Below are 14620 nucleotides of genomic sequence, written 5' to 3'. Positions count from 1 at the left end.
TAAAACTTCTTCATAATTTTTTCACACCATTTCCATTCTGATATTTATTTAATTAATTAGGTTCAATAAATTCAGATTAATATTTATATAGCTTAAAACAAGCTGTAAATACCAGGCTGTATTCCATGTGTGTAGATACAGCTGGAGCCAAGCTTCATAAGTCAAGCTTGAAATATAGCTTGAACTCTGCCAACTTTGATGTTTGTTTCAAGCTTGAATCCAGCTAACAGGCCTGAATATTCCAGCTTTGATCAAGCTTATATAATTGAACTTTACAGCTGGAAACAAGTTTGAAACCGTTTTAGTGTGCTATCTGGGATATAAGTCCTCAGTTTTCGCAAGTAGTTGCAGCACTCGAATCTGCATTTACATGCTTCTCAGTGTTTGTTATTTCCGCCATTTTATTATTCTGTTACGCGAAATACAATCTGTTTCACGGTGTACATAAAGCCTTTTCATTTCCAACACATTTCTTCGGAATTATTAACTGTATTTACAGACCTATTAAGCTCGTAACTTCATATTCGGCGCCATATTAAGGAAGGAAATGGCATATGAAAATTTATTGTAGAAGCCTGCTGAGGACTCTTATAATCAAACTTGGTTTTATGAAGATAAAAATTTCTGAGGGTCTCAAGCATGTTTTCAATTTCTGCGAGACATCGTTAAACACTATAAATACGGCACATGAACACCTTGTAACCGAGTCCAGGACAATCGAACAACGTCGACTATGCCCAAAGTATCGATTTAAAAAATTGTTTATGTTTACATCTAGTGCTCATGACCAGCTGATTGGGGGCGGCAAGAGACATGTGACAGTCATTAGTAAAGGTCAGTTTTAACTTTCTAGATGACTTTTGATTCCTTGTAAAGAAAATACAACGAGTAATATAGTGGGTAATCGAATTTCACTTTGTAAGTTCAGAAATTTGCTTTGTAATACATGAATTTATATTTAATGATAAGTATTTCTCATGTCATTGAAAAAACAGTGGCACTGTTGCAAGATTGCGTGTCGTATTCTCTCAATTTCTGCCGTAGTAAGTTATGTTGTTTCACAGAAACCAAAACTCGCCTATATAATGCTTGTAATGGTTCACCCTCTTTAATTAGACTACATGCAAATACACTTGGTATTCATATTGCAATCACTTTTCAAGTCACATTTCATTCCGTTCAACTTATTTCCCATGTTCTTTGCAGTCTCTGACCAAATTACGGCGTCATTGGCAAACCTGTTTTTATATTTTGTCGAATTTTAATTTTTTCCATACCCATACTCAGTTTTCTCTACTACTGCCTCCATGTACATATTGAATATCACACAGGATAATTCATCTTTCGTTATTGGTATGTTTAACAGAAGTAGGTTACAGTATGGAATGGTCTGTGAATGAATGAAACCAGAGTTTGTGCACCATATCTGATGATTTCGTTGCCAATGGGTTGTTCAATGCTAATCTTTCTTCTTCCTGTCTTCATTTTGAAATCTTTGGTTAGTATGTGAGGCTTCAATACATGGCTCAGTGTGGAGACAGCTGTCCATGAAAGGCAAAGGTCCAGATCTTACAAGGCTCCCCTTGAGTGCGAGGTTACAAGTTCAGTCTTTAGTAAGGCTCAGTTGTAAGTGTTGTATTAACAATTATGAGAGTAACAGTATTAGCTGCTAATGACTTACCATAATGTGCATCAGGAGGGCAACAGAAAATGAGTGTCTGGTAGGTACAGCAATCAACCATATTATTGAATGTATGTATTACTCTTCACAAAATGGACATTGTTGACATTCAAGAAATGTTAAAAACAAACCCCTAACTTGCACCATGACACTGGATGATGAAAAATGGAACACCACAGTGATCACAAAGGTTTGCACCATCAAGATCGAAGGCAACCTCCTTGGGATTTACAAACCTGCAGGATGCTGAGCTATGTATACTCTTAAAGAATGCATGTAGAATCATATTGTTGTAACAGGGTGATGAGAATTGATCGAATTTATGGCATATAACCACATGTAAAACAGTCTCTTGTGGAGCTTATTGTGAAACTGGCCATCCTGTAAAATGGAACTGTAGATAATGTTTTATAGTCATGGGCAAAAAATAAACATCCATAAGCTGAATTTGCCTAGTGGTTCCAGATGGTGTGAACTGCAGTGTCACACACTTTTCAGGAGGGATAGTTTGCTCTAAAGGAATATTATTTTTATCTGTAGACCAGGCATCAAGCAAAAGCAAGTTATTTTGACCAGCAATTGGTCAAAAGCAGTGCTCTTACCATAGTTATAGTTCTCTTACACACATTTTCCCACTTTTACTTGCTTTGATGTAGGCCTAAATGTTGGCTACTGCCATTGCAAGGTCACAAACATGAGAAAAAAATAATATGTGACAGAGCACCTCAAACCTCTCGCAGCACAATAAATAACTTTCCAGCCAATTTACGATCCACATTTACAGTCGGCATACTTGTATATAAATGCATGAAGGCATTGATGTTAGCTGATCTTGATGCAACTCTCTTGGTTCCTCATATTTCCAGGATTCGTTTCATATGCATTTCCTCTTCACATCCCAGTTAGTTGGAGTTGAGAACAAATTCCCTCCTAGCAATGGGATGAGTTTGTTTATCTCATCAACAAATTTTTGAGCCAATTCAGCAGTTTGCTGTGCATCATTAGTTGACACTTTGCATGAAATTTCGTTGTCTTACGTCTTCCAATTCCTTAGCATTGTTCGAAGCTACACAACCATCCAATGCTTCCCTTGAAGTCACTGTAATCTATGACAAATGCAATTTGAAATGTATATAACACAGTGGGTCACTATCATATACATCCCGTGAATTGTATAGAGCATCCTTGAAATGCACAAACACCAGTTTTTGTAACAAGTGTGCCCTGTTCTCCCTTGAATATCCATAGTTTTTCTTATGCACTACTTGGTCATATTGCTGTGGACTTATTTGAAATCTGTTCATAATTCTTTTTTTTTTTTATGTGGTGCATGATCTTTGACGTACAGAATTATGTTTAGTACCTGCTCCTTGGACAACGATTGTCCTTTACTACTTTTCACTGCTGACGGGATTTGTGGCTCCCTGTCCGACAAGGGTGATGAATTACATGGCTCAACAGCTGTTTCAATATCACTTTCACTTATTAAGCGTGTATCATCATCACTGCACACCTCATGTCCATTGTCCACACCGTCAAGCATGTATATGACCACACATTTCATTGCCTCATCTTGCAGAAACACTAATATTTCATCTGCCACTTCTTTCTCACTATGTGAAATACCTTGAATTCCTCACCAACTGTTGTACATGTAATGTAATGTTTGCGTTGTTTGTAGTTGCAATTGCTTTGCTTCGTATCAACATCACTAGCACTGTTGTCAGATAATCGTTGACTAAGCAGCTCAACTACGCTCTGTAGCATCACGCTGTGATCGCCATTGGATACCTCCAGTCATGCCCCCTGTTGTCATTAGCAGCCAATATTGCGGTTGCATGGTAGAAAATACAAGGGGCATTGTCCGCCACTGTAGCGGAGTGATAGTGTCACCGCCTGCCATGCAAGGGGGCCTGGGTTCGATTCCCGACAGGGGACTGGGTGTTGTGTGTCCTTCATCATTATTTTCATCATCATTGACATGCAAGTCGCCAAAGTGGTGTCACCTAAAAAGCCTTGCAATACGGCGGTCGAACCCCAAAGTGGATATCCCAGCCAATAAATGCCATACAATCATTTCTTTTTTTGTGGGGCATCAAATGACGTAAACATCGTTTGAAACCTCGTAGCCTACTCAAGGAGCTCCTTGTTACTCAGATACGTAAAGAAAATATGGTAAACACATTTTCTTGATAGAACTCTTTCCAAGTTGGAACAATTTGTCAGTTTTGTTGCTACACTAGCTCTCACTTTCTATTTATCAGAGTGAAGCTTATGTTTTATACTGATATCCGGTCTTGCTTGTGTGGTTCATTCACCTCCACAAGTGTACTCTTTGTCACACACTCATTTTGTATTGTTCTTCCATTATCTTACACAAACAATACAGAGTCACACATATTTACAGTGAAATGTGAAACATAAATCTAATTAGCAGTTGTCACTGCCCATGGATAATAGTCTTTCTTTCTCATCCTGTCGAGCAAGTCTCCTCTGAACTGGGGTTGTGGGTGACTTTTATGAACTCTATCCATTTTCTTAAACCATTCCAGTCCTTTTCTTTCACCCTTCTTCCTTTCCCATCAACCCTTCGGCCAGAAGAAGCAGCCTCTGCCTCCAAAAGTTTGCACCTTTTTTATATGTGTCTACTCCTGCCGCCACTTGGTGAGTAGATCATTTTATCTATCCAGTTGCATTATATTGTCAAAAATTGTTTATTTTCATTGTTGTGAGAGATAGTATGTAATACTGATTTGAAAGAATGGGAAACAACTGTACTGATGCAGATATTAATAAATGTGTATGCAAATATGTTAATATTATCATCACTCTAATATATAAGCAGTGAGCTTGGAAAACTCTGACTTCACATCAGATTTTCGCTTCACTGTTTATAAAAACTATGTGCAACAAGAAAATTCAGTTAAATGAGCTTACATCTTCCATATTCTGATCTCTTAAAACCCGCATGGACAGTAAACATATTTATGTGTACTTATGAACATATGTTCAGTGTATGTAATCTTCAAAAACTAAAAAGTTGTTTAGGTATGAGAAAAATTTTAAATGGTAGAAAATATCAGAAACTGATGATTTACAGAGACTTGGGGTTGAATCTCTCCTCTCTACCTCAGTACAACTGTCACTACAGCCGATGTGTACAGTCACTACAATGTTTGAAAATCAAATCAACAAATAGGGAAAAGCAGCTTTGCATCAGAAAATATTGATTGTTGCTTAACAATATTGTAATATCACCAATTGAACAGATAAAGTTTCGAAATGAGGCAAACAGTTATTGTAACAAAATGATCTGGAATTTTAAACAAAGAAAGTTCAGGTTGGAATATCAACAATTATGAAAAGGATAGATTGCTATCCACATTAAAAATGATAATTTGAGTTACAGACAGGCACAACAAAAAGACTGTTACAAACTGATCTTTCAGCCAAAAACCTTTCTTCAGAAGAGAAGGGAAAACATACTCACGCATTCAACGAGCAGGCACATCTCGTGCACTTATGACCACTATCACCAGCTGATCTGACCAGACTGCAGCTATTATGTTGAATGAAAGCAGTTTCATTAAACACAGTTGTAGTCTGGCCAGAGTGGCAGGTGACAGTGTTCATATGTGTGTGAGGTGATAGCGTTCATGTGTGTGTATGAGGTGTGTCTGGTCACCTGAATTTGTGTGTGTGTGTGTGTGGGGGGGGGGGGGGGGTATTTTCTTCCTTTCTTTTCTGAAGAAAGTGTTGGCTGAAAGCTGTGTGTGTGTCAAATCTTTTTGCTGTGCCTGTCTGCAACTCAATTATTTGGATGAATTAATCATACTAATCATATATTTACACACCTTGTACCACAAGGAACGCCACCTAATGTGCCACCTTTATGGTGAGTTGCACCGAATCCTTCTCATAATCATTAATTTGAAATTTTTTAGTACTGTTGCAGAAAATGCTCCCTTAATTCTTGCTTTTATTATCCTGTAGATGAGAGTTGAAGCACTACATTGCTAGAAGGAGAGGAGCAGCAAAGCATTTAATATGTAAAATTAAAGACAGATGGAATAATTGATCAGTACTTACCATCACAAGGCAACATTTTGAGTATTGCAAATTGACAAATAAAAGAAGAGGAGTAAAAGAGAAGGGGTAGAAAAAACTCTCCCTAGAGAGGAGAGGATGGATGGATAAGGGAAGGCTGGAAGGGAGGAGCAGGTCGCACAGGCCTCAGGATGAGATGGACCTACTGACAAGGAGAATAGGCCTATGTAATAAGCTGACTGGAAATAATATTACTCGCCCCATAAAAGAGTGCACTTGCTACTTTGGAGCATTGCAGATTGATGCAGAGCTGGTACCAGGCAGACATTTTCACCTCCACTACTGACACAAGTCATGGCAGGAAGTTGATGGTGGAGATGGTTCTTTGATGGCTCAGGGGTGTCTTTGTGTACAATGGTTGGGCTCTCTCATTCAGCTTACCATGAAAATGAACCACGATGTTTATATAACATTCAGGGTGACCAATTATTGCCCCTTCTTCTGCATCTTCGTCAGAGGTATCTATGGACACACCTGCCTTCCTAGGTGTTAACAGCCATGTTAAAACACACATATATTTGTGGTTTGACAAACACTGGGGCATTCTTATCATGTCTAGACTGGCTTGTTAGATCATGTATCTTAATTCCCATAGACTTTGTTTGGGACTATGTGGAACTGTAGGTGAAACATACCAGTCAACGTCCTCACAACCCAGCAGCTCTACAGGATTCAATCATTAGTAAGTGGCTTCGGTTGGATGTGGCATACCAAAGAAACTTGTGGACTCCCTTCCTTGCTGAACTGAGACTATTGGCAAGTCTAGAAGTAATGTTATCAAGTAGGGTGATGTCTCTTGGGGGAGGGAGATGGGGGAACTAACTTCTCTACCAATGTGCTTGTATTTAAAATAACTGAGGAAGCAGCTAATTTTTTAAAGAACAGTGGTTTTCTTACTAAATTACATCACTACATTTACCTGATGTAACACAAATAGTTTGTTGCAGTATAGAGAGAGTTTATTTTTAATCTAGTATACAGGTTAGGTTTCTAAAATTTGTCTCTCTTTTGTTAATGGAACATTTGAAAGAATAAAAGAAAATGTGATTCTGCACTAAATTTTGCCCTGTTGGTAGTAATATATACCATACTTACTTTCTTCTGGTGGTGTGAGGAGGGTCTTACTTGTCAGTGATTAGAGGAACTGCAGTTTAACATTGTATATGAGCCGTTATCTCCCTCAACACTTTTCATACAATTTAATATCGAATTTTAGCAACTGTGTCTCTTGGAATATTTCAAGTACATAAAGTATTGCCAGGAGTAAAAGTACCCTAAAAATTTTAATATATTTACATTAAGACTTGAATATTAAATTCTGTTCTTAAGAAAATATTAATATCAATTAAACTGCTTCACTTGTACTGCTACTCGTACTTCTTATCATTTCATGTTTCTTTTTCCTACTAAATGTTCGTCAGTTTATACTGACAAAGTAGCAGCTGCAGTGCTGTGAATGCTGGAGATAAAATATTGTCTTTTTCCCATCTTTATGACTGTTAACTCTGCCTTAGATATTCCTGTTTAAACAATTGAAGAATGTATCCTCACCTTCTGTCTTAAGTAGCGATAAAGACAATGAAGGTTTCGTTATTACTAAACGACATGCTACATGATTAGGGTATCAGGAGATGTAAATGTTCAGTCTTTTTGGATGTATCAGAGATCTAGAAACAAGATACAAGCAAAATAGACAACAGGAACAGTGCTTACAACACCTTAATCACTTGCAAGAATGGTTCCTTTAGAATGGCATGCCTGATTTCCTGACCCACCCCAGTTCAACCTGAGCTTACATTTTATTTCTGGTAAGTGGGAAATCAATGACTTGTTAAATTGCAACCTGCGTTCCTTATTTAAAAGTTTGAAAATATTTATTATTCTGTATTGGAAAGTCTTTAAACTGGAGTAAAAACTAGATGCTTCTCTTGTATTATTGTATTTTCAGAAACAGAAACATGAAGATAATAGTCAATACTGAATATTGCCATGTGCTTTCTATATGGGCCTAAAGTGAAATTTGTGATTTTATTTTACATAAGTTTTTACTTTGCATTGGCTGAACTCAGTCTTTGTCTCTTCCCAGGAGATAGTGAAGAATGGAATTTGAAAGCCCAGATGTTGAAAAAGATTTTCCAGGACTTTACGCATCTGAATCAGGAAAGAAGAGTAATGAAAGTGACTGTAAGTATTTCTGTAGCACGCAATGAGAATTAATGCATATGCTAGTAAAAGTACACTTACAGTATACCAGGGCATTACTGTTGCGTGCTGCAGCTGTTATGATGAATGGTGGAAAGTGAAGAAGATGAAACATGAGTTGGTTGACAGTAGCCAACACTCGCTCATAATTTCCTATGGTCTGTGAATGAAGATAACTGGAACTTTGTTTGACTAGGTTAGAATATAACCACATGGAGGAACATTTGGTGAAATTGAAAATAAGAGATACAAGTAGGTTATCCTAATGACGAATGTATATGTCATGATATGCTACGCTTCAATCTGTGACATTGCTACAGGTCAGTCTGTCAGCTCATCTAGTTTCCTTCCATTCAATTTGTTGGCTTCACCAACTCGCAAGCAAATTGTCACACTCTAACCTAATCTAGGCATTGGGTTATGCTACAGGTGGGTCTGACAACATATCTAGTTTTCTTCCCACTCTCCATATCAAACGCAGATCAGTTCACATATTCTGCCAAAACAAATCATTAGATTCAGATTTTCTCATTGGCTACCGTATGCTATCACCTGAATGGCTATGACCAAGAGAAATAAATTGCCAGCAGTAGCATACAGTGAAAGAGCTTGGTACACCATAAGTTCACTTAAGCCCAAATGCTCCATAAATCAAGTTAAATAAGATACACGGGCCTGTAATTTTATGTAGAAGAGGAAAATAGTAGGCTAATAGGAGAACATGGGCTGGGATAAAGGAATGAAATGGGAAGTCATCTAGTAGGATTTTGCACAAAGCACAGTTTATCTCTGCTAACACTTGGCTAAAGAATCATGAAATGGCATTTTTTTTTTTGTGACTAGGACTTGCAGACACCAAAATGTTAGTTATGTAATTTTGCCACAACTTGTTACATGGGCCAGTACTAGACTGAAAACTGCAAAACATTTTCAAGGGTAGATGTGGACTCTGCTCATAATTTATTGGCTATGGACTTCAGATGAGTTGGAAATTAAAGAGGCGCGGCCATAGGTAAATTGAAAGAACCAGTGGTTGTTTAGAACTTCAAAGAGGGCATTGGGGAATAGTTGTCTGAAACGGGGAAAGTTGTACAATAGAACATGAACAGGCGACTTTGAGAGATGAAGTAGTGAAGGCAGCAGAGAATCAATAGTTAAAAGACAAGGCCTAGTAGAAGCCCTTGGATAACTCCAAAGGTATTGAATGTAATTGAAGAAAGGAAAAAAATATAAAAGTGTAGCAAGTGATACAGGCAAGAGGGAATATTGACGTCAACTGAGATGAACAAAAAGTGCAAAATGGCACACTAGAAGTGGGTAGAGCAAAAAGGCAAAGCTTTAGAAGTGTGAATGATTATGAGAAAGATAGTTACTGCCTATAGGAAAATTAAAGAAGCTTATGGAGAAACAAGAAACAGTTGTCTGAATATAAATAGCTCTGGTGGCAAGCGAGTACTAAGAAAAGAGGAAAGATGAAATGTACAAGAAATATACAGAAGAGAAATGAACTTGAAGTCAGTATTATAAAAAGGTTAAAAGAGGTAAATGAAGATGAGATGAGGAATATGATATTGTGAGAAGAATTTGACTGAAAATTGAATGACATAAATTGAAACCAAGTACCTAGTGTAGACAATATTCTCTCAGAATTATTGAGTTCCATACGATAGTCAGCCATGGCAAATGTATCCTACCTCATATGATATCGTTGCAAGGGATACTCTTGAATTATTGCAGGGAGAGGGCATTAGGGTCTAAAGCCAGGGGTGGGGTAGGGATCACCCTCGGCTGCTACATAGGCTCAGGTTACTTTTTGACGTGAACGGGTAAAGGAAGTATTGCACCCCAGATTATATTTTTATGTGGAATTAATTGATACCCTGAGGGCAGTGGAGAAGACGAAACTGCATCATGGCAGGAAATTTCTCATATGCTCTGGTTCCCCAAGTGCCCTTTCTGCTATTGCCCTCACTGGACAGGGTGCTGCAATGTGTCCAGGACCCTCACATTTTCTTGCAAAGATAGGAAAAGGAAATAATTTTCTGCTGGGTTTCAGGTCACATAGGGATCTGGGGAAATGAACTGCTCATATGGCTACCAAGGAGGCTTTCTCCCTTTCACCTCTTGCTTGCTGCTCAGTCCCTCTGCAGGCTATTACCACATACATGACCCAAAATACTTCATTTGGTGGGAAGCTCAGTGTCTGGTACTGGGAGCTGTAATCTGTGATCAGTAAAACCGTCAGTGTGACTGTGCCCCACCTCCTTCTGACCATGCTGAGCTGAAGAAGTAGCACTTAAGGCTCAGAGTGGAGCATTACACACTGGCATATGGCTTTCTCTTACATCGTGAAGGGTCACCAGTGTGTCAAAGATGTGGAGTGCTGTTGTCAGTAAATCATCTTATGTTTGTACTTACTTCGAACAAGTTGGCTTAACAACATAAAAAGTAATTTACTCACTCTACGCTTTCCACTGTACATACTACACACACACTTCCAGATGACTAAGACCATGCCCATGCTGCCACAGATCTGTTATACACACATCAAAAAAAGTTTTGCATCACCCTGGTTCCCAGAACTTTTGAAGATAGATGTTGACTGTGGATATTCTATCACAGACACAGTTCCTTTGACTGTTCAGAGATGTCACTAAATCAGCCCAAAAGTGTAAACAACGATGCACGAGCAGCGCTTATTAGATGGAAGGGGTCTCACAGCCGATCAGTTCTAGCCATTCCACCAGAAAGAAGGTACATGTCTCGTGTTGTCATGTAGTTCTTCCATGTCTAGATGGTCAATACCGCAGTTCGATTGTGTCCGCATTGTTACTTTGTGCCAGGAAGGGCTCTCAACAAGGGAAGTGTTCAGGTGTCTTGGAGAGAACCAAACTAATGTTGTTCAGACATGGCCACAGAGAGACAGGAACTGTCGACAGCATGCCTCGCTCAGGCCACCCAAGGGCTACTACTGCAGTGGGTGACTGCTACCTATGGATTATGGCTCAGAGGAACCCTGACAGGAATGCCACCATGTTGAATAATACTTTTTGTGCAGCCACAGGACGTTGTGTTACGACTCAAATTGTGCAAAGTAGGCGCATGATGTGCAACTTCACTCCCAACATCCATGGCGACGTCTATCTTTGCAACCACGACACCGTGCAGTGCAGATGGGCCCAACAACATGCCGAATGGACCGCTCAGGATTGGCATCACATTCTCTTCACCGATGAGTGTTGTATTTGCCTTCAACCAGACAGTCTTAGGAGACATGTTTGGAGGCAACCTGGTCAGGCTAAATGCCTTAGACACGTTGTACAGTGAGTGCAGCAAGGTGGAGGTTCCCTGCTCTTTTGGGGTGGCATTATATGAGGCTGACGATATGGCTGTACGATACGTGAATGTCATCCTCCGACTGATAGTGCGACCATATTGGCAGCATATTGGTGTGGCATTTGTCTTCATGAACGACAATTCGTGCCCTCATGGTTCACATCTTGTGAATGACTTCCTTCAAGATAATGACATCTTTTAACTAGAGTGGCGAGCATGTTTTCCAGACATGAACCCTCAGAGAATGCCTGGGATAGATTCAAAAGGACTGTTTATGGATAATGTGACCCACCAACCACTCTGAGGGATCTTTGCCAAATCGCCATTGAGGAGGAGGACAATCTGGACAAATAGTGCCTTGATGGACTTGTGGATAGTATGCCCCAACGAATACAGGCATGCATCAGTGCAAGAAGTCTGCAGCTCGTGATCTCGTGGTAAGTTCTCGTTCCCCAGCATGGGTCCCAGGTTCGATTCCGGGCAGGGACAGGAATTTTCACCTGCACTGAGATGACTGGGTGTCATCTTCATCATGATTATTGATCCACATAACGGTTGGAGGAAGGCAACGGCAAACCACCTCGATTTGGACCTTGCCAAGTACGGCGGTGTGGGTCTCCCGTGTCGTTCCTCTGCATTCTGTCAAGAAGCATGGGACTTCATTTCCATTTCCATCAGTGCAAGAGGACATGCTACTGGGTATTAGAGGTACTGGTGTGTACAGCAATCTGGACCACTACCTCTGAAGGTCTCACTGTATGGTGGTACAACATGCAATGTGTGGTTTTCATGAGCAATAAAAAGAGCAGAAATGATGTTTATGTTGATCTCTTTTCCAATTTTCTGTACACTTTCCAGAACTCTCGGAACCGAGGTGATAAAAAACTTTTTTTTAGTGTGTGTATTTCTGTGTATTCCAAATCTGTCTGTTGGAAAAACTGACTCAGCATCCCCGCATGAGAGTGAGAGGCTGAAAAATAGTGAGACATTGGTATTAGGCACTAGCTTTTCAGTGTATTTCTCACACAGCAAAATAATACACTTGATTCTAAGTAAATAACAAGAAGTTCCCTTCATTCACTGAGACTTTCGTATATGGAGATGTGATCCTCTAAACTACCCAGAAACCCCATTTGAGAAATGACACAGATGCATTTAGTCTGGAACTCCATCTATTCTGTTCCTTGGTTATTTTAGGAGGTCCCCCTCTGCTCATAGTGGTCAGTGATTATAGCTAAGCTATTTGTTGTCTGCTACAGCTGGTTATCAATTGTGGAATACCTGTTACTGAATGTGCATTGTGGAGACTCTGAAACAAAAGTTTGAAAAGTGTTAGTTTTCTATATTCATAAGTCACAAACCCAGAGGCAATAGCCAGTCTGTCTAGATTATTAATTTGACATTAATAATCTACACCCTCACAACTTTCTCCCGCTCAGCCACCCACTGGTAAGTAAATAGGAATTCCTGATCCCCCACTTAGCTCCTAGATCCTTCATCCACTCCCTTTCCAATTATTTTAGCATCACAGTTGTGGATCAAGCAGATATTCACAGACTGGAAATCAATCATCCTTCCTCCTCCTGACAGCTGCCCTTTCAGCCACATTTTACTTGCACCCAAAGCTCCACAGACCGAGCTCTTTCGATCTTCCAGTTAAAGACTGGTTACAATGTGCTCAGAGAAAAAATAACTATCTTTGTTTCTCTCAATTTCTCTTCAACATCCCTTCCTATATATGAGATATTAATAACTTCCTGTACCATCTCTCGGAGAGCACCATTGCCATAATCTCCTCACTTGCATCTCCATAGATGTTGTACAACAGCATTCATCATTACCATTGTCATGTTGCCATGGATCACTACTTCTCTCAGAAAATCCTGGCACTAACCCCACCACCTCATTCCTAATACGTAGCATGCCTAGATGGTCCCTTTGTAAAGAACACAACCAATTCTTTTGCCGACTTGAGTGCTCTGACCATAATGACATCAACACTGATGGGATGTTAAACCATAACTTCTTCCTGTAACATGCTTGTCTAACTACGTTCTAACTCATAATTACAGCTCTTTTGGAGGCCAAATTGACACAAGGAAATCAGCAGAACTGTCAGGGGTATAATTACATAAATCTGTTTACATGCCACTTAAAGGAATTCTGCCTATCTGACCAGTACATTAGGCTCCTTGACTGTTTCATTTTCACTGATGATATATTCATAATGTGGACTCACAGCAACAATGTCTACTCTCTCCTGCAGAAACTCAACTACTTCTTCTGAATCTGCTTCAACCTCTGGCCATATCAAACATGTTAACCACAAACACTACTGTCATTTTCATATTTGGCACCTTCTCCAAGTCCAAAATTCTCTCTGGCCCCTAAGGAGACTGTATCTGCAGTGGGAAGTAAGAGTTACACAAATATTATTTTAAAAACAGAAAAATTTCTGCCCATACTAGTTTATAAACAGATCTTCATCACCATTTCTTCCTGAAAGCCCGGCAAATGCTGCACCTGTGTTAACCAGCCACTGATTATTTCACCTCTTATCACCCATTACCCCCTGAAAAATGTAACCAGCTTCTTTTCTAGGGGTTTGTCAAATACTTTAGTTGGATCTTATTCTCCAGGATAAGAATTTTGTCGTTATGCTGCTTATTTTAACATATTTGCATGAATAGCTTTCTAGTTTGAACCCTCAGTCATCATTTAATAGTATCATGGAATTACAGCTCAAATACGAGTATATTTTTTTCCTATCCATTCCACTCTAATCATTGTTGCCACATCTGATTTCAATACCTCTATCTCTCTTTTCAGATCTTGTGATTATTCTGCCAAATTTGAACATTTAGAATGCTTGCCTCAGACTTGTGTTCTTCTGAATGTCTCTCACCAAACATTTTCCCCTATATAAATATGTAGTAGTCTAGATCACATCCACAATGTACTCTTAGTTTCCTATGAAGCGAGTGTTAAACAAAGTAGCAATGCATACAACCAAAGCAAGAATCATTGTCTTTGTTTGATTTTCTATCAGCAGTATTGATTGAGGACATCAGAAGTTTTTGATGCTTTGCTTTGGATTATTTTCCACACTAAAATTCCCTTTGGAGATTGAAGGACATAGTGCAACTACTATTGACAAGTTGTTGTTAGACTCAAAAACCTGCAGTGAGCTAGCCGTAAAAATCAAGTCAGTGGTTTACCTGACCATAACATCATAGAAGAAAGGCATTGCCTTGCTGAATCATAAACAGTGGCTTGATCACAGCATTTAGGAAG

General features: G+C 39.2%; 1 protein-coding gene across 1 annotated transcript in view; it reads left to right on the top strand.

The window, feature by feature from the left end:
• Positions 1-746: 746 nt before the first annotated feature.
• Positions 747-14620, top strand: part of LOC124789530 (ralA-binding protein 1) — a 129526-nt gene continuing 115652 nt past the window's right edge. Inside the window, exons 1-2 of the mRNA XM_047256928.1 lie at positions 747-834; positions 7875-7972. Coding sequence (XP_047112884.1) covers positions 7888-7972 — 85 coding nt within the window. The 5' untranslated portion in view covers positions 747-834; positions 7875-7887. The remainder of the gene's footprint in view (positions 835-7874; positions 7973-14620) is intronic.

Source organism: Schistocerca piceifrons, chromosome 1 (genome assembly GCF_021461385.2).
Source record: "Schistocerca piceifrons isolate TAMUIC-IGC-003096 chromosome 1, iqSchPice1.1, whole genome shotgun sequence".
Taxonomy (NCBI): Eukaryota; Metazoa; Arthropoda; class Insecta; order Orthoptera; family Acrididae; genus Schistocerca; species Schistocerca piceifrons.
This window is presented reverse-complemented; position numbering and strand designations above follow the sequence as displayed.